Below are 21,481 nucleotides of genomic sequence, written 5' to 3'. Positions count from 1 at the left end.
GCAATAATTCTTATTTTCTACCACCACAAAAGTCTGCAAGAAACAATACTAACGATTTATAGAACAGGGCATGTAGAAATCATATTGCTTAGACTTATATAGATTATCCTCTATACAATGTAGCCAAGGTGTCTGGCAATACTGAAAATATCCCAAGGCGGGTGTTCTACAGTAATTAAAAAAAATGTTGTGGTCATGTCTTTTATACCATAGGTAGATATGGATCTCTTTAAGTTGTCCTGGCAGAAGGAAACATGAAGGAAATACACTATTTTCATAAGTATATGTTATGAGTCATGACATATTAATAATCATATTCACTACTAACAAGCATACATAATATATGATGTGCAAACTATGCATGTCTCCAGAAATAGAAGTGTATTAGAGATATTATTATAAACTGAAACTCATTCATTCTATACTCTTTATAGGACATTTCCTTTGCTTATTGGCCCTATCAGAAAACTTTCACTTGCACTATACAGACAACTTATTATGGGGCTCTTTTATAGTTGGGCACAAACCCAGTTAAAAGGTAAATTTTGTACCATGTCAAAACCATGTTGCGCACATGGGAGGCAAATTTAAAATGTACTGAAAGATTTAAGGTTCAGAAAAGGTGCGTTTTAGCTCAACTGCAAACCACATCAGTACCTCTTGCATTGGACCAAGTTTCTACACAAATGTGCACCCTTATGCTGGATTTGCTTCTAATGCTAATGTAGGTACCGCATACCTCCTAATAGGATGTTTGTAGGCATGTGCCCACTCAGCATAGTGAGTGAGGACATCATCATAGTCAGCCACTGACATGGCAATTCAATGGTATTTCTTGGGAGGGGAGTGGCGTTGAGGATGTCCTAGCAAATTGGAAGCACCAGAGAAACTGTGGGATGCATGGTAATTCCTGCCTTTCCCAGTTACTTCTAGATGTTCTGCCTTTTATACCTTCACCCAGTTTTACCATTTTTACTTTGTATGCTCTTACTTGCTTTTTCTTTGTGTGCTCCTTCTTTCCTCCGTATGTCCTATACCAGGATCCTAAATTATGTGACCATGTGTATGAAACAACATCATTGCACACACTAGAACACACTGACCTGTGTGATATTATTGTGTATTGGCAGAGCCGGATTAAGACAATGGGGGGCCCGGGGCACTTAAGAGAGTGGGGCCCCTAATAGAGAAGGCAGAAAATAAATATATATATATATATATATATATATATATATACACACACACCTATACATATATATATATATATATATACACACACACACACACATATATATATATATATATATATATATATATATATATGCCTCCCCAAGCAGCACACCCCCTGCCACACCGCAGATCGGATCTCTCTCCCCATACCCCCCGTAATTGGCACTAACAAAGGTAGAAAAATGTGCACGCCGCAGGCGCGCGCCGGCAAAAAGGGTGTGTGGCTTTGTCTAAATGGGCGTGGCTTTGCGTGGAGGGCGTGGCATTGCAGGAAAAGACTACCTTATACCCCAGTTTTGCAACCTGCACGCCCAGACGTTGGCCACCACAGGAAAGAAAAATAATCCTGATTCATGCCCCTTACATTATTTGTCATTTTTCCTCCTTATAGTAATGCCCAGTATACATTATTCCACATACTGCAATGGCCCTTAGACATTATTCCACACACAATAATGCACATGACACAATATGCACACACTGTAATGCCCCAGACACATTATGCCACACACCGTAATGCCTGTGACACATTATGACAGGAATCGCAATGCCCGTTATACATTATGCTACACACTGCAATGCCCCTGATACATTATAGCACATACAATGTCTGTGACACAGTATGACACACACCACAATGATCCTGAGACATTATACCACATACCACAATGCCCGTGATATAGTATACAACACACCGTAATGCCTGATACATTATGACACACACCGCAATGTCCGTGATACATTATGCCACACACCGTAATGCCCATTACATATTAAGTTCTACAGTAAGGCTTCTAATTACTTTTAAATTACCTGCTCGTTGCCAGGGGTTTCATGCTCTTGGTTCCATGCACGGTGCCAGGGGTTTTCATGATCAGGGTGTCATGCTCGTTGCAAGGGGTTTCATGCACTGGGTGTCATGCTCGTTGCTAGGGGGTAGTGCTTGTTGCTAGGGCCATGCTTCCAGTGCCACATATGCCCCCAGTGCCAGATATTCCCCTACAGTGCCAGGTATATGCCCCTAGTGCCAGATATTCCCCCACAGTGCCAGGTACATGCCCCCAGTGCCACATTTACCCCCCCCCCCCCAGTGCCACATATGCCCCCTCAGTGCCTGCTCCCCCCAGTGCCAAATATTCCCCCACAGTGCCAGGTATATGCCCCAGTGCCAGATATTCCCCCACAGTGCCAGGTATATGCCTCCAGTGCCAGATCTTCCCCCCACAGTGCCAGGTATATGCCCCCAGTGCCAGATCTGCCCCCACAGTGCCAGGTATATGCCCCCAGTGCCAGATCTGCCCCCCACAGTGCCAGGTATATGCCCCCAGTGCCAGATCTTCCCCCCAGTGCCAGGTATAAGCCCCCAGTGCCAGATCTGCCCCCCACAGTGCCAGGTATATGCCCCCAGTGCCAGGTATATGCCCCCAGTGCCAGATCTGCCCCCCACAGTGCCAGGTATATGCCCCAAGTGCCTGCTTCCCCCCATCCCCCATGTGTTGGAGGGACACGGAGCGCATTGCGCGTCTCTCCTGTGTCCCTCCTGGCTCTCCCCCGCTGGTCTAATACAGGAAGTGCCGGTTCGTGAGCCAATCAGAGCTCACGAACGGCACTTCCTTAGACCGGCCGGGGGAGAGCCAGGGAGGGACACAGGAGAGACGCGCGATGCGCTCTGTGTCCCTCCAACACAGCAGGGAGGGAGAGGAGACCGCAGATTGACATGCGGACCCTCGTCCGCATGTCAATCTGTTCTGGAGCCGGGGAGCGGAGCACAGCACCGCAGATCGGATCGGAAGAGAGATCCGATCTGCGGTGTAGCAGGGGGCCCTTTTGGAAAGGGGGGCCCGGGGTACTATCCCCCGGGCCCCCCCCTTAATCCGGCTCTGTGTATTGGCATCATTTGCCGGCCTGTGGCTTAGAATCTGAAACTGATTGACATTTCCTCTCTATATATTGTATCATTGTGTGTGATAATATACTGTGCTTTGCACTACCTCACCTTTATTCCTTGCTCTCCTGGATCACCTGTAATTCCAAGGTAGCCCTGAAGGAAAACATCAAAGCTGAGTTTGGTAGATCAACATAGTTAAAGTAGCTTTAAATATATCACATTTACCAACCAGAGTATATCTATGAATAAAAGAAATAAGGTATGTCTTTATATTTTGAAACGGAGACCTGCTTTACATACAACATGCAATATTGCAATATAGACTATATTCTTACAGACTACGGGAGGAATTAATTTGCTGGTGAATCCCTTCTCCTGGCCAAATCAGTGTGACAATAGCCACGCTGTACGGCAACCGGATCTCACACATAAAAGTGTTCACTACCCCATAGGGTAGCAGGCACTTTTGTGTGAACCTGTTATTTGGCGAAAGGTGCGAGATGGGGTGCCACTGCGCGCGTTTAAATGCTGCGGCAATGACAATTCATACCCTTCATCTGCAATTGAATTTCCCCCTAAGAGTGAATACTCAACTGCTGTTATTATTAATATTATGAATGTGTGGGGCATTAAAGCACAATTAATGAAATACAAGCAACTGTAGTGGGCTATCAAGCCTTGTAGTAAAATAACCTGCTTGCAGTATACGGATGTGTGTAGGCACCTTAATCCAGTACATGGCTATGAAATAATAATATAAAAGTAAAAATGTGTGTGGTTAGTATCAATAATAATTGTTAACCAGTGAATTATATAATGATTGAAAATCCAGTCTGTAAGTACAGTACACAAATAGCCTGATAATTGCAAGTTCCAACAATCAGATTCTAATTATGTTTTGTGAAAAATAATTAAAATGATACTTACTAAATATCCTCGCTCTCCTTGGCTTCCATGAAACCCAGTAGTGCCTTTACTCCCCTGTCATGATAGAAATGATGCATCATTAATCCTCACCTATCAGTGCTACATGTGCATCTTCTTACTAGGATAATAATGCATTATTTATTTAGGATATGTGCAGGTGGGACTAGGTAGAGAAAACAAGAGAGAGATATACTAGGACTTTCTGATAACTACATCATAAATTTGTTTTAGAGTAAAAAACAGTTCTGCAAACTGTTACCAATAACATAAATAATCTAATTAACACAATAATGACTGTAAATGTTAACATATTTTTCTATGACATATCATATAATAACCACAAGTGTGCCCTATGTGATATATTCCAAGGATAGATGGAGAAATTTGAAGATGTGTGGTAGGTTGTACAAATGGTATAAAACGTGAGATTATATATAAAGACACATTTCAACGGTTTTAAAGTACTTGCGCCAGTTACGCCTTTTGTATGAGTTTAAAGCAGTAGTTAAATCTATATCTATACATACATATATTATATATATAATGCCCTACCATACACAATAAGACTCTCCTCTAGTCTCCAAACCTTCAAGCGTTCCCTGAAAACTCACCGCTTCAAGCAAGCGCATCAAATTCCAGAACCGCCCACATAACTTTCATAAACCTTCATATCAAATTGCATCCACTCTGCACAGTCCACACATATCCTCACGTCTTCTCATTCTTCACTTACCCTTCCTCTCGACCCCGGTTCATCATTGCTGTATGACCATGTCCTACAGCCCACCAATAACCTTTGCAATCTGGTGGACAACTATGCAATAGATAGCACCTATCCTTGTGTATTCTACCTATTTCCCTATAGATCAGAGGTTCTCAAACTCGGTCCTCGGGATCCCACACAGTGCATGTTTTGCAGGTAACCCAGCAGGTGCACAGGTGTATTAATTACTCACTGACACATTTTAAAAGGTCCAGAGGTGGAGCTAATTATTTCACTTGCGATTCTGTGAGACCTGCAAAACATGCACTGTGTGGGCCCCCGAGGACCGAGTTTGAGAACCTCTGCTATAGATTGTAAGCTTGTGAGCAGGGCCTTTCTACAGTACCTCTATGACTGTTTGTTATTAGCCAGTTTTGTTATATCATTGTTATTTCCAATTGTAAAGCGCAACGGAATTTGCTGCGCTATATAAGAAACTGTTAATAAATATATAAATAAATATATAGGTTGAGTATCTCTTATCCAAAATTCAAAATCACACATTGTTGGCTCTCCTACTAAGATAATCACACACACACACACACACACACGCATATATAATATTATATATCCATATTATATATTTATATATACACATAATATGTAATATATATGTCATTATCTCAGTAGGGGACCCAAAAATGTGGGATTTTGAATTTTGGGCAAGGGATACTCAACCTGTATATATAAATGTCAAATACCACTGACTCATCACAAAATCTCCTTAGGACTGGGAACTTGAAATTTAGACAGTAGCTTGAGAGAGATGATTATTGGTACAGTAATTCCCCCCTCACAGAGGAGAGTTAGGACAGCTCACCCAGCCGGGGCTATAAAGAATGCCTGGTGCCGGCGATACCAAGTCGCGGTGGAGGGAGGACACAACGCTCTGTTCCTGGACTTCCTTGCCAGTGGCAGTTGCGGAGGGGTCCATTATTCAAATAGGGGAGCCAAATCAACTACCACCCCTAAACACTGTCAAACATCACTGGGTAATGGACTGCTTTGCAACTGCCATTGGCAAGGAAGTCCAGCCTTATGGTTCAGGAGATTTTGTGATGAGTCAGTGGTATTTGCCTTTCACATATATAGATTTCAGATATAAGTTCTTAACCAATCTATTTCCAGTCAGGAGAGGATAGTGTCTCAATTATCAGAGGTTAACCTGTCACTTGAACTTAACATTGCCGAACCTCTCTGAGAGCAATAGGAAGAAAGGAGAGATATATTTTGACTCTTAAATGCATTAAAGGAATGCTTGATCGTCAGCAAATGCTTATTTGCTGTGTAAAGGGTACCGACAGCTCTCTGTGACCTAAAGTGAAAACATATTTACCTTTTTACCTCAAAGGAGGATCCCTAAGGAGAGCGAGAAGCTAAGCAAGGAGACATAGGGTCCTTTGGAATAGAGTCAGCCTATGCCTGCAACCTTAAGGGCCCCATACACTAGTACGATTTTACACGATTTCATACAATTCCGATATATCCGTCTGATATACTGTATTGTATGAAATTGTGTACAATTGTATGTGTTTTAGATCGTATCCAATCTGATGTGCGTCCCCGTGGCTGTCGGATAGGATCCCCTAGGTCGTTGGTGCTGCACTAATGATATATTGGAATTGGATGGAATTGGATGAAAAAGGTGTGTTTTTTGTGCATGTGATGTATCGCATGCGATGTATCACAGGAAAGTTTGACTGGCATTCTCAGGACACTCCCAGGCCCCGTAGCCCTCTATCCAGCCCATCAGATATATTTTATGGTACAATTGTATGCCGTACGATATATTGCATGCGATGTATAGCGGCTTTTGCATATCTTATGCAAAAATAGCACAAAAGTACCAAATCGTATGGAATCACTCCCGGGGAGGTCCCGGGGGAGTTCAAGGTAAATTACATCCGACTTCAGCCTCAGACATATCGTTGTAGTGTATGGGGCCCTTTACATATTTAACATACAGCAGACGGAGCTTGGACTGTCGTCCCAGCATTTACAGCACTGAGCAGGCCAGCATCAGAGGTGGGACAGGGCAGAGAAAAGAAAATAGTTTTGCTCATCTTAATCATACATAATTGGACATGCCCAAGTTCATGCGGCTTGGAGGTTTATAGTACACTAGCTAAATACCTGTGCTTCACTATGGAATTTCAAGTATAATCACAAAGAGAAGAAAATCACTGGTATTTAAGCAAATTTAATACCGCTTTTAAAATAGGCTCCCTTGTGGTAGGATGTTGTTGAGAACTGGTAGCATCAAAGTGCCCCTCCATGAAACCGCCCGAGAACACATCAAAACAATAAACAGATTTTATTGTACGGGAATCTGTAGTCTCTGTGTCTTATTTTCTGGACAAAGGGATATACCTAAAGTTAACTGGTTAGTTTATCACAGAAGATCAGCAATTAGACTTACATCAGGACATGCTCCGCCTGCCGCTGACAACAGGGCCGTAACTAGGTGTGTGCCAATGGTGCCTTGCCCACAGCGCATATGCACCATCTGGAATCACCACCCGCACGGCCGCTCAATAAGATTGAATCTACCAGGACCCAGGAGGCGCCCACCGCACCGCAGCTCCGCACGAGTGAAGAAACAGGAAATAAACTACAGCTCCCAGCAGCCCTTGCTGTAGGAAGCTGTAGTTTATTTCCTGTTTCAGCACTCAGTCAGCGTGGGTCCGGCATGTGATGCTGCCCCCGCGCTGTTACTGTTGCCGGCCCCACAGCGCAGCACTGCAGGAGAGGAGACAGAGATACAGCCCTCACTGCTGTGAGCTGAGCTCTCTGGCTGTCAGGGGGCGGAGCCATGCTCAGGCAGACGTTACAGACAGAAGGCCCAAACTCCGGAGGAGCAGAGGTGACAGGAAGTGTGTAAGTCTGTCACTCTCTTCCAGCTCTCTCCTTCATCTCTACCTCTGATTAACACTCTCTCCTCTCTCTTATATTTCTTCTCTCCCCCTGTGTAACACTCTCCCCTCTACCTTATCTCTCCCCCTGTGTAACACTCTCCCCTCTACCTTATCTCTCCCCCTGTGTAACACTCTCCCCTCTACCTTATCTCTCCCCCTGTGTAACACTCTCCCCTCTACCTTATCTCTCCCCCTGTGTAACTCTCCCCCCTACCTTATCTCTCCCCCTATGTAACACTCTCCCCTCTACCTTATCTCTCCCCCTGTGTAACTCTCCCCCCTATCTTATCACTCCCCCTGTGTAACTCTCCCCCATACCTTATCTCTCCCCCTGTGTAACTCTCACCCCTACCTTATCTCTCCCCCTGTGTAACACTTCCCCCTACCTTATCTCTCCCCATGTGTAAATCTCCCCACTACCTTATCTCTCCCCATGTGTAACCCTCCCCCCCACCTTATCTCCCCCCCTGTGTAATTCTCCCCCCTACATTATCTCTCACCCTGTGCAACTCTACCCCTATCTTATCTCTCCCCTCTATCTGATCTCTCCCCCTGTGTAACTCTTCCCTACCTTATATCTCCCCCTGTGTAACTCTGTCCTACCTTATCTCTCCCCCTGTGTAACACTTCCCCTACCTTATCTCTCCCCCTGTGTAACACTCCCCCTACCTTATTTCTCCCCCTGTGTGACTCTCCCCCCTATCTTATCTCTCACTCTGTGTAACTCACCCCCTATCTTATCTCTCCCCCTATCTGATCTCTCCCCCTGTGTAACTCTCCCTTACCTTATCTCTCCCCCTGTGTAACTCTCCCCCTACCTTATCTCTCCCCCTGTGTAACTCTGCCCTACCTTAATCTCTCCCCCTGTGTAACTCCCCCTACCTTATCTCTCCCCCTGTGTAACTCTCCTCCCCACCTTATCTTTCCCCCTGTGTAACACTCCCCCTACCTTATTTCTCCCCCTGTGTAACACTTCCCCTACTTATCTCTCCCCGTGTGTAACTCTACCCCTACCTTATCTCTCCCTGTGTAACCCCCCCCACACCTTATCTTTCCCCCTGTGTAGCACTCCCCCTACCTTATCTCTCCCCCTGTGTAACTCTCCCCTTCCTTATCTATTCTCCTGTATAACACTCTCCCCTATCGTATCTCTCCCCCTGTATAACACTCTCCCCTACCTTATCTCTCCACCTGTGTAACTCACCCCTACCTTCTTTCTCCCCCCGTATAACACGCTCCCCTACCTTATCTCTCACCCTATATAACACTATCCCCTACCTTATCTCTCACCTTCTTGTATAACACTCTCCGCTATCTTATCTCCCCCCTGTATAATCTCCCCTATCGTATCTCTCCGCCTGTATAACACTCTCCCCATAAAATCTCTCCCGCCATATAACACTCTCCATCTCCCCCACCTTATCTCTCCCCTACCTTATCTCTTACCCTGTATAACACTTTCCCCTATCTTATCTCTCCCCCTGTATAACACCCTCTCCTTCCTCCTCGTTCCATCTGTATAACACCCTCTCCTTCCTTCTCTCTACCTCTGTATAACACCCTCTCCTTCCTTCTCTCTACCTCTGTATAACACACTCTCCTTCCTCCTCGCTTCCTCTGTATAACACCCTGTCCTTCCTTCTCTCTACCTCTGTATAACACTCTCTCCTTCCTCTTCTCTCCCTCTGTATAACACTCTCTCTCCTTCCTCCTCTCTCCCTCTGTATAACACCCTCTCCTCGCTCCCTCCGTATAACACTCTCTCCTTCCTCCGCGCTCCCTCAGTATAACACACTCTTCCTCGTCTCTCCCTCTGTATAACACTCTCCTTCGTCTTCTCTCCCTCTTTATAACACCCTCTTCTTCCTCCTCTATCTCTCTGTATAACACTCTCTCCTTCCTCCACGCTCCATTCGTATAACACTCTCTCCTTTCTCGTCTCCTTCTCTGTATAACACCTCTTCTTCCTCCTCTCTCCCTCAGTATAACACCCTCTTCTTCCTCCTCTCTACCTCTGTATAACACTCTCTCCTTCCTCCACGCTCCCTCCGTATAACACTCTATTCCTTGTCTCTCCCTCTGTATAACACTCTCTCATTCCTTCTCGCTCCCTCTGTATAACAGCGCCACCTTTCTCCTGGATCTGATGCTCCGCCCCCCTGCAGTGTCTCTAGGGAGAGACATGATGACATAGGGGTTTGAGGAGGAGGCATTCCAGCTCACAATGCAGCAGCAGCCCATTGAGTCTGGAGTCAGACCTCCGGTGACCTTTTCCCCACCTGCTGTCAGTCACAGAGCTTGGGGTGGTGAGTGATGTTTGAAACAAGAATGTTATTTTATATATCTCTACCTGGAGTAATGTGTAAATTGGGACTCTGGGGCAGATGTATTAACCTGGAGAAGGCATACGGAAGTGATAAACCAGTGAGATGTGCAAGGTGATAAAGGCACCAGCCAATCAGCTCCAATATGTAAATGAACAGTTAGGATCTGATTGGCTGGTGCCTTTATCACCTTGCACATATCACTGGTTTATCACTTCCTTATGCCTTCTCCAGGTTAATACATCTGCCCCACAATCTGGTGTAAAGTGTGTAAGTGGCGCTACTGTGCGGTGTAATTTGAGTACTGGAGACTACTGTGCAGCGTAATATGAATTGGTATTATTTTGTGATCACACCTCTTCCCCTAGAAGCCATGCCCCTATTGTTTTGGCGCGCGCCTACTATGCACGCTGGCCCTGTTTTAAATATTGGGGGGGAGGGGGGCGCCGATGCTATTTCTTGCACACAGCGCTAAAATGTCTAGTTACGGCACTGGCTGACAATCTTTGTCAGCCCACAACTCAGGACGGGCCTTCACCGGATTGATGCTGTCAAAAGGCTGGTGCTGACAATAATCCCCCTCTTTGACTGCCATTATGTGCTGTAATTGTGTTTTGTTACGATGTTGTAAAAAAATAATTCTGTATGTTGTTTTTTTTAAATGTCCTAAGGCTTATCATTAAACTATACTACACCATTACTATAAATTGCAGCACAGAAATTCCATATTAAAAATAAAGTTCTCAAATGTTGTCAGATTTAAACAAAGGTGTAAGTTGGGATGAATACCTGCCATCTCACAGTGACACTAAATCACAAGATAATACTTAAATGAAGATAACTACACATGCTTCTATATACACTGATCAGTAAGTGTACAATATGAGCAGAAGTGTCAAACAATAACAAATGCGCTTAAACCAAACAATGCTGAATAATAAAATGTAATTAATAAATCATTTAATTAAACTTGTTAAAAATCAAATAAAAGAACACATTTAGTAAATAACGTAGAAATCTTTGAATCCACATTATGCTCTTGATTATTAAGACACGGACTTATGATTAGTGGCCAACTGGTGTAAGTTTGTTTTGCTCAAAATTCAACTTCACCACATAGGTCTGAAGAAAGAGCGCTTGTGTTCCTGAGAGACTCAAATGGAAACTTTACTTAGAAATAGATGTAGAAATATATAGCCCTGGAAATGTAGATTTTTCAGTTGGCTACCACTTTTCTTTCCCTACTTTGCCAAGACATTGGAACTAGAGATGAGCGGGTTCGGTTTTACTCGGTTCTCAAAACGGCATCTAATTGGCTCACGGATGTCACGTGTTTTGGATAGCCAATAAGGGTCGGTTTTGAGAACCGAGTAAAACCGAGTAAAACCGAATCCTCTCATCTCTAATTGGAACATTTAAAACCTTGTACATTACCCAAGGCCAACTGTTTACAGTGATATATCTCAGCATGCGTATCATTATTATCCCTAATCTATTAAACAGAAACATATCCAAATTGAAGAATAAGGAAGTCTATACCTTCTGTCCTGTTGGTCCCTCGGGTCCTTGCTTTCCCGATTTCCCTTGCGAGCCCTTTAAAAATAATATTCTATTATCATTCCCATTAAATATTTATGAAGTACATTATATATTGGATAACTTTAGTTAATACACCAAGCAAACGTGCAGTAAGTAATGTTCCATAGATAACATTTCTCTGCACACTACAGTGAAAAACTAACCCAATGTAATCAGTGACACCATATATGATGGGAGTAAAGGGTTCTGCTCTGTTTCTAACATTTAAACAAGGAGTGCTACCATCCTATATAATAAAAGACTAATGCTGCTTTTCACCTCTATGGTGGAAATTCAAGTTTTTGCGTGCCGACGGCCACTAGATGTTGCCCGGTGGAGCAATTCAAGTGTTGCTCCATTCGGGCCGCATACCACTGGCACTGACATAACTGTTATGTTGTTATGTTTGCCGGGCTGGTAACTAGTGTTCTATAAATCACTTTCTTTTTGTTGCTGCTCCTCTTAAACAGAACTCTCCAGTGCCGGACTCTCCTATAGAGCACTTCTAGAGCACTCCAGCAGAGGGACAGCCGAATGAAGCAGATGATAGAGGTCCAAGAGAACAGTGTCTACCTGTATATTACTGTCTGCGTGCTGGAAACTCCAATTCCAATCTCTGGGGTATATTTATTAAAAATCAACCAAAAATCGGTGGAAAACACAAAATCGACACTTAGAAAATATACCCCTCTGTGCCAGCTCTCTGTGACCTTGGGAACGTAATTTTGTGACCCAGGTCACTAAAATGATATTGTAAGATCCAACAGGTAACAATGGCTTAAAAGCAGTATAGGACTGCATAAAATGGTATGAGCTATATAATGAAATAAATATAACTAGTATAAGTCATATATTAGTAGATCTGTCAGCTATTAAAATAAAAAGTTTTCTTACCTTTTCGCCAGGTGGCCCATCAATGCCATCGCTACCAATCTTACCAATATAACCCTAAAATAGAGAAGTATGTTTTGTATAACATGAAAACTTCTATATTAATGAAGTTATAAATGTTTCCACCTGGTAAAATTAAATATCTAACTGTAAGCTGGGACTTGTAGTTTCTTGGAAACCAGAAGCTGTCAGAATTTGAATAGATCTCAAAATACTGCAGAGAAGGTTATTCAGAGTTGTTCGCAAACCAAAAACGTTAGCAATTGGGCACAACTATGTGCACTGCAGGTGGGGCAGATGTAACATGTGCAGAGAGATATAGATTTGGGTGGGGTGTGTTCAAACTGAAATCTAAATTGTGTAAAAATAAAGCAGCCAGTATTTACCCTATACAGAAACAATATAACCCACCCAAATCTAACTCTCTCTGCACATGTTACAATTGATCAATTAATCAATTTTGTTACCTTACCTCATCTCCTTTCTCTCCAGATTCTCCTTGTGGCCCTGTAAGCCCGCGCTCACCCTGTAACATAAAAACTCATATCAGACTACTCTTTAGAACAATGTCCTATACTGATATCAGGATTCTCTAAGAAGCTGCAGTTTATAACAGATAAGTTGTAAGACTATGCAGGAGGACAGCGTTCAAACATAACAACTACAGTAATAGCGGGTCTGGGACTCCAGGTTGACAACAAAAAGGTCGACACACCTTAGGTCGATGCCACTTGGTCGACACACCTTAGGTCGACATGGACAAAAGGTTGACAGGAACAAGGTCGACGTGGAAAAAGGTCGACATGAGTTTTTTATGTTTTTTTGTGTCGTTTTCTTCGTAGAGTGACTGGGAACCCCAATTAGTGCACCGCATCCCCTCGCATGGCTCACTTCGCTCGCCATGCTTTGGGCATGGTGCCTTCGCTCGGCACAGATTACCGTTCCAATCGTAGTCCACGTGGATCGTTAAGTATGAAAAGGTTCCAAAAAAGAAAAAAAAATTGTGAAAGCTCATGTCGACCTTTTTCCATGTCGACCTTGTTCCTGTCGGCATTTTGTCCATGTCGACCTAAGGTGTGTCGACCAATTGGCGTCGACCTAAGGTGTGTCGACCTTTTTGTTGTCGACCTGGAGTCCGGATACCGTAATAGCAGACCTTATTTATTATTTATCACCAGTTATTTATATAGCGCACACATATTTTGCAGCGCTTTCCAGAAAATATTTGGCCATTCACATCGGTCCCTGCCCCAGTGGAGCTTACAATCTATATTCCCTACCACATGTACACGCGCACACATTCCTACTAGGGTTAATTTTTGTTGGGATCCAATTGACCTACCAGTATTTTTTTGGATTGTGGGAGGAAACCGGAGTACCCGGAAAAAACCCACGCAAGTACGGGGAGAATATACATACTCCGCACAGGTAGAGGCGTGATGGGAATCGAACCCATGACATCAGTGCTGTGAGGCAGTAATGCTAACCATTACACCATCCGTACTGACCTTGGACCTTATTCAGCTTCAGTTGCAGTTTTGCTAGTTTAGCAAAACTGCAACTGGCTGCAATCACATGCTGGGGGCCGCCCAGCACAGGGCAAGGCCACCCGGCATGCAAATGCCCAGCAGCGATGCGACTGCAATTCAAGTGTGATCACATTGCTGTTTTGTGGACGCAGAAAGAGTTGGATTCCTTTCCTTCAAGTCAACAGTTGGATTTCTTGCTCTGTAAGGCATGGACCAGTCCTGAAAGGAAGTTCAGTTTACTCCCTGATTACTGAATCTATATTCTGTTGAAGACTGGGTACACACAGAAGCAACATGTGGATCTGCTGTCGCGCTGTCAGAGTGGACGATTCTGGTAATTGGCTCGCGATATACAGTATTGGCAGTTCGCTCAAACGGCTTATATATCGCTTAGTTGAGTCTTATATATTGACGCAGACTCTGGCCTTGGCATTCGCAGAAAATATAAGTGACGCCCCCGGATATGGCCAGCTCCGCTCACCCTTCACCCCCAAATGCGGGGTGGGGGCACTACATGCAATCAGCACATGCATGCACATACAGATGGGTCCTGTGCATGCGTAGTCCACCCATCCCATGTATGCAAACCATCGTGTTTGCATTCATCTCTTAGATCATTTAGGCATTACAGAATGAACAAAAATGACAGTAATACATAATAGAAAACAAACAAACAAAAAAAGAAAAGAAGACTATAGTAATTTACATTCTTATCAGATAATGGATAAAAAGAAGGAAGGATCATGGAGCCAATCATAGTTGCCTACTGTGCGTAACATTATTATTATTATTATTATTATTATTATTATTATTACGATGACAATGACACAGTATTGCATGGGGGGTATCCAATTACCTGCGATGAAACATCAGGAGCGAAAAATGGGTGTTTTTCGTGTTTTTTCCGTTTGTTTCACTGATATTTTTTTCTGGGGTATCCAAACAGATCTTATGTGAAAAAAATATGTTTTTGCTGCAGCAGCCCCGAAAAGCCGCGCTTATCAGGGATTTTGATTCATCTGCCTGAGGCAGGTGAAACAAAAACCCGATAAGCCGTGGACCCCTCCAGTCAGTGTCCCCCGACCGCTGCAGCAGCAGCAGCAGCAGCTGGGGACTGCAGAGAGGGTGTCTGGAAGCCGTGGATGCACGTTTTCCCCTTTTCCCCCTCTTCAGATGATCCAGCCAGAAGGGGTCATGTGATGGGGATGGGGGCGGACCCGGAAATGTTGGTGGAGCAGCCGGGGGAGCCGAGGGTCGGTGCACCTATGCACCAATGCAAGTAATGGGAGCTAATAGGATAACCCCACCTGATATCATTACCAGCGATAATGTACCGCGGGTGATTGGATATCTCCCCATGTATCTATAGAACATAAAAACACTATATTTTCACTTTTATTTCCTATGCACAACACAAATAAGATTGATTCTGAGGATTGTACTCCATTAATAGCCTTCCAAGAGCCACTATCTGATTCTGATAACTTTACTGCTATGTTTGTATAAATGATGCATGGATACAGTGGTTACATACATGTCATGTGTCACCTGTTTTGATGTTACTTTACCTTCTTTCCTGGTATACCTTGTACACCTTTTTCTCCAGGAGCACCAAAAAAACCCTGCACAAATTGAAGAAACAACATCGGTCTACCTCACTGTAGTAGTTTTAACTATACAATATCTTGAGATATTTATCACAAGAGATTTCAGGCATAGAGAAATGTAATACAGACAGCTGTAATTTAGGCATAGCCCATCATATGCAGAAAGAGGCATGGGAGCATCCAGCACAGGATTTATATTTCTGGCACTTTGGGGAATATAAATGACAGAACTGATGATTGGTACAATTGACAATATACACAAGTTGGGAATAAGGCACTAGTGAAATTCCCTTATGGGAAGTTCTGTATCTGCTAACCTATCAAAAAGTAGCCAGACTTAGAGGCATATTTACTAAAGTGTGGGTTTATAAAAATGGAGATGTTGCCCACAACAGCCAATAAGATTCTAGCTATTATCTTTTAGAAGGTGTTAGATAAATGATAAATAGAATATGATTTGTTGCTATGGGCAACATCTCCACTTCTATAAACCTGCATTTTAGTAAATATAGTCCTTAGTAGGTACCAATAAAGGTATTGCTGCAGACCTTCACATGATGTGTTATCCAAGATCTATTTCATCATGTTTAAGAACCTCGTCTATGTAAATATAGATCAGTCTACTTAATGATATATTTGGAACTGGTACAATCCAGAGAAACTACAAATCCTTTACTGTATGACCAACATATGTATACTATTACACAGTCTAGGACTGGGGCATGAAGGAATGCAATGATAGGGACTAATACTAAAGGGTGTGGTCTGCCTCCAGAGGGGGTGTCACCAGACTCCACAGAGGATTGGCTAACCATTACAGTGTGTATGGCCTGGGCCCCTTTATAAATATATAGTATAAATAGTAGAGATGTGCACCGGAAAATTTTCGGGTTTTGTGTTTTGGTTTTGGATTCGGTTCCGCGGCCGTGTTTTGGATTCGGACGCGTTTTGGCAAAACCTCCCTGAAATTTTTTTGTCGGATTCGGGGGTGTTTTGGATTTGGGTGTTTTTTTTACAAAAAACCCTCAAAAACAGCTTAAATCATAGAATTTGGGGGTAATTTTGATCCCATAGTATTATTAACCTCAATAATCACAATTTCCACTTATTTCCAGTCTATTCTGAACACCTCACACCTCACAATATTATTTTTAGTCCTAAAATTTGCACCAAGGTCGCTGGATGACTAAGCTAAGCGACCCAAGTGGCCGGCACAAACACCTGGTCCATCTAGGAGTGGCACTGCAGTGTCAGACAGGATGGCACTTAAAAAAATTAGCCCCAAACATCACATGATGCAAAGATAAATAAAAAATAAAAAAGAGGTGCAAGATGGAATTGTCCTTGGGCCCTCCCACCAACCATTATGTTGTATAAACAGGACATGTAAACTTTAACAAACCCATCATTTCAGCGACAGGGTCTGCGACACGACTGTGGCTGAAATGACTGGTTGGTTTGGGCCCCTACCAAAAAAGAAGCAATCAATCTCTCCTTGCACAAACTGGCTCTACAGAGGCAAGATGTCCACCTCCTTCTCATCCCCCGATTCATCACCCTTTTCACTGTGTACATCCACCTCCTCACAGAGTATAAATTCATCCCCACTGGAATCCACCATCTCAGGTCCCTGTGTACTTTCTGGAGGCAATTGCTGGTGAATGTCTCCACGGAGGAATTGATTATAATTCATTTTTATGAACATCATCTTCTCCACATTTTGTGGAAGTAACCTCGTACGCCGATCGCTGACAAGGTGACCGGCTGCACTAAACACTCTTTCGGAGTACACACTGCAGGGGGGGCAACTTAGGTAACATAAAGCCAGTTTGTGCAAGGGCCTCCAAATTGCCTCTTTTTCCTGCCAGTATACGTACGGACTGTCTGACGTGCCTACTTGGATGCGGTCACTCATATAATCCTCCACCGTTCTTTCAATGGTGACAGAATCATATGCAGTGACAGTAGACGACGTGTCAGTAATCGTTGGCAGGTCCTTCAGTCCGGACCAGATGTCAGCACTCGCTCCAGACTGCCCTGCATCACTGCCAGCGGGTGGGCTCGGAATTCTTAGCCTTTTCCTCGCAGCCCCAGTTGCGGAAGAATGTGAAGGAGGAGCTGTTGGCGGGTCACGTTCCGCTTAACTTGACAAGTGTCTCACCATCAGGTCTTTGAACATCTGCAGACTTGTGTCTGCCGGAAAGAGAGATACAACGTAGGCTTTAAACCTAGGATCGAGCATGGTGGCCAAAATGTAGTGCTCTGATTTCAACAGATTGACCACCCGTGAATCCTGGTTAAGCGAATTAAGGGCTCCATCCACAAGTCCCACATGCCTAGCGGAATCGCTCCGTTTTAGCTCCTCCTTCAATCTCTCCAGCTTCTTCTGCAAAAGCCTGATGAGGGGAATGACCTGACTCAGGTTGGCAGTGTCTGAACTGACTTCACGTGTGGCAAGTTCAAAGGATTGCAGAACTTTGCCCAACGTTGAAATCATTCTCCACTGCGCTTGAGTCAGGTGCATTCCCCCTCCTTTGCCTATATCGTAGGTAGGTGTATAGGCTTGAATGGCCTTTTGCTGCTCCTCCATCATCTGAAGCATATAGAGGGTTGAATTCTACCTCGTTACCACCTCTTGCTTCAGCTGATGGCGGGGCAGGTTCAGGACTGTTTGCTGGTGCTCCAGTCTTCGGCACGCGGTGGCTGAATGCCGAAAGTGGCCCGCAATTCTTCGGGCCACCGACAGCATCTCTTGCACGCCCCTGTCGTTTTTAAAAAAATTCTGCACCACCAAATTCAATGTATGTGCAAAACATGGGACGTGCTGGAATTTGCCCACATCTAATGCATGCACAATATTGGTGGCGTTGTCCGATGTCACAAATCCCCAGGAGAGTCCAATTGGGGTAAGCCATTCTGCAATGTTGTTCCTCAGTTTCCGTAAGAGGTTGTCAGCTGTGTGCCTCTTATGGAAAGCGGTGATACAAAGCGTAGCCTGCCTAGGAACGAGTTGGCGTTTGCGAGATGCTGCTACTGGTGCCGCCGCTGCTGTTCTTGCTGCGGGAGGCAATACATCTACCCAGTGGGCTGTCACAGTCATATAGTCCTGAGTCTGCCCTGCTCCACTTGTCCACATGTCCGTGGTTAAGTGGACATTGGGTACAACTGCATTTTTTAGGACACTCGTGACTCTTTTTCTGACGTCAATGTACATTCTCGGTATCGCCTGCCTAGAGAAATGGAACCTAGATGGTATTTGGTACCGGGGACACTCTACCTCAATCAAGTCTCTAGTTGCCTCTGAATTAATGATGGATACCGGAACCACGTTTCTCACCACCCAGGCTGACAAGACCTGAGTTATCCGCTTTGCAGCAGGATGACTGCTGTGATATTTAATCTTCCTCGCAAAGGACTGTTGGACAGTCAATTGCTTACTGGAAGTAGTACAAGTGGTCTTCCGACTTCTCCTCTGGGATGGCGATCGACTCCCAGCAGCAACAACAGCAGCGCCAGCAGCAGTAGGCGTTACACTCAAGGATGCATCGGAGGAATCCCAGGCAGGAGAGGACTCGTCAGACTTGCCAGTGACATGGCCTGCAGGACTATTGGCTTTCCTGTCTAAGGAGGATATTGACAAAGACAAATATACAGCGCTGATTGACACAGAGTAATGTAACAATAAATGTATTTAATATTTGTTTAAAAAGACTTAACCTATAAGATCATGTCAAATAAATGAACAAGCATAAAATCTAAGTCTCACAATTAGATCCTTGGTGGACTTTGAGACCTTGGTATATACTAGCACCAATAGGCATAAGCAGGCCAAGCATATAGGCAGTCATTAATACGGACCAAATGCATACTGGTTCATCAATTGAATGCAATTACCAAGTCTGTGTTCCGGTTACCATCTCACCATCAGAATCCTCCTTGTCAATTTCCTCCTCAGCGCCAGCAACACCCATATCCTCATCCCGGTGTACTTCAACAGTGACATCTTCAATTTGACTATCAGGAACTGGACTGCGGGTGCTCCTTCCAGCACTTGCAGGGGGCGTGCAAATGGTGGAAGGCGCCACCTCTTCCCGTCCAGTGTTGGGAAGATCAGGCATCGCAACCGACACAATTGAACTCTCCTTGGTATTTGTGATTTAGAAGAACGCACAGTTTTTGCTGTGCTTTTGCCAGCTTAAGTCTTTTCATTTTTCTAGCAGGAGGATGAGTGCTTCCATCCTCATGTGAAGCTGAACCACTAGCCATGAACATAGACCAGGGCCTCAGCCGTTCCTTGCCACTCTGTGTCGTAAATGGCATATTGGCAAGTTTACGCTTCTCCTCAGACGCTTTTAATTTAGATTTTTGGGTCATTTTACTCAACTTTTGTTTTTTGGATTTTACATGCTCTCTACTATGACATTGGGCATCGGCCTTGGCAGACGACGTTGATGGCATTTCATCGTCTCGGCCATGACTAGTGGCAGCAGCTTCAGCACGAGGAGGAAGTGGATCTAGATCTTTCCCTATTTTACCCTCCACATTTTTGTTCTCCATCTTTTAATGTGTGGAATTATATGCCAGTAATATATCAATAGCAATGGCCTACTGTACCGTACTGCTATATATATATATATATATATATATATATATATATATATATTTCTAAAGTCAGCCGGCACTCTCAATCAAAAAGCAGCTTCCTCCGGTGCCAGAATGAGTGAAAAGATAAGCATCCAATAAATTGGATGCATATATATATATATATATATATATATATATATATATATACTGGTGGTCAGCAAAATTCTGCACTGTCCTCCTACTATATACTGTGCACAACTACAATGCAGCACAGATATGGATAGTATACTTGATGACACAGAGGTAGAGCAATGGACTACTGTACCGTACTGCTATATATATACTGGTGGTCGGCAAAATTCTGCACTGTCCTCCTACTATATACTGCGCACAACTACAATGCAGCACAGATATGGATAGTATACTTGACGACACAGAGGTAGAGCAATGGACTACTGTACCATACTGCTATATATATACTGGTGGTCATCAAAATTCTGCACTGTCCTCCTACTATATACTGCGCACAACTACAATGCAGCACAGATATGGATAGTTTACTTGACGACACAGAGGTAGAGCAATGGACTACTGTACCATACCGCTATATATATATATATATATATATACTGGTGGTCATCAAAATTCTGCACTGTCCTCCTACTATATACTGCGCACAACTACAATGCAGCACAGATATGGATAGTATACTTGACGACACAGAGGTAGAGCAATGGACTACTGTGCCGTACTGCTATATATATATATATATATATATATATATATATAGAGTCATGGACCGGCACTCACATAATAGGAAACATTTGGCCCGGTGCCCTCAGCAGCTGAAAACTCAGACACATATACAAAGGAGAAGCGGCACTCACGGCTTTATTCAAATGAAGACGATACCACAGCAGTACGTATCAGGATACTGACGAAAATTCTATTGAATTGAAACGTTGATACGTACTGCTGTGGTATCGTCTTCATTTGAATCCAGCCGTGAGTGCCGCTTCTCCTTTGTATCCTTTGTGTATATATATATATATATATATATATATATATATACTGGTGGTCAGCAAAATTCTGCACTGACCTCCTACTATATACTGCGCACAACTACAATGCAGCACAGATATGGAGCGTTTTCAGGCAGAGAACATAGATATTTTCAGCACACTGAGCACAGATATTTGCAGCACACTGAGCACAGATATTTGCAGCACACTAAACACAGAAACT

At 43.8% G+C, this 21,481-nt stretch overlaps 1 protein-coding gene across 1 annotated transcript in view; it reads right to left on the bottom strand.

Annotated features, from left to right (window-relative positions):
* The window catches only part of LOC134929624 (collagen alpha-1(I) chain-like), a 70,855-nt gene that overhangs the window by 45,898 nt on the left and 3,476 nt on the right, over positions 1-21,481 (bottom strand). Inside the window, exons 5-10 of the mRNA XM_063925209.1 lie at positions 15,614-15,667; positions 12,989-13,042; positions 12,520-12,573; positions 11,587-11,640; positions 4,046-4,099; positions 3,227-3,271 (exon numbers count right to left, since the gene is read on the bottom strand). Of these exons, the coding sequence (XP_063781279.1) occupies positions 3,227-3,271; positions 4,046-4,099; positions 11,587-11,640; positions 12,520-12,573; positions 12,989-13,042; positions 15,614-15,667 (315 nt within the window). The remainder of the gene's footprint in view (positions 1-3,226; positions 3,272-4,045; positions 4,100-11,586; positions 11,641-12,519; positions 12,574-12,988; positions 13,043-15,613; positions 15,668-21,481) is intronic.

This window comes from Pseudophryne corroboree, chromosome 5, assembly GCF_028390025.1.
Source record: "Pseudophryne corroboree isolate aPseCor3 chromosome 5, aPseCor3.hap2, whole genome shotgun sequence".
Lineage (NCBI taxonomy): Eukaryota > Metazoa > Chordata > Amphibia > Anura > Myobatrachidae > Pseudophryne > Pseudophryne corroboree.
This window is presented reverse-complemented; position numbering and strand designations above follow the sequence as displayed.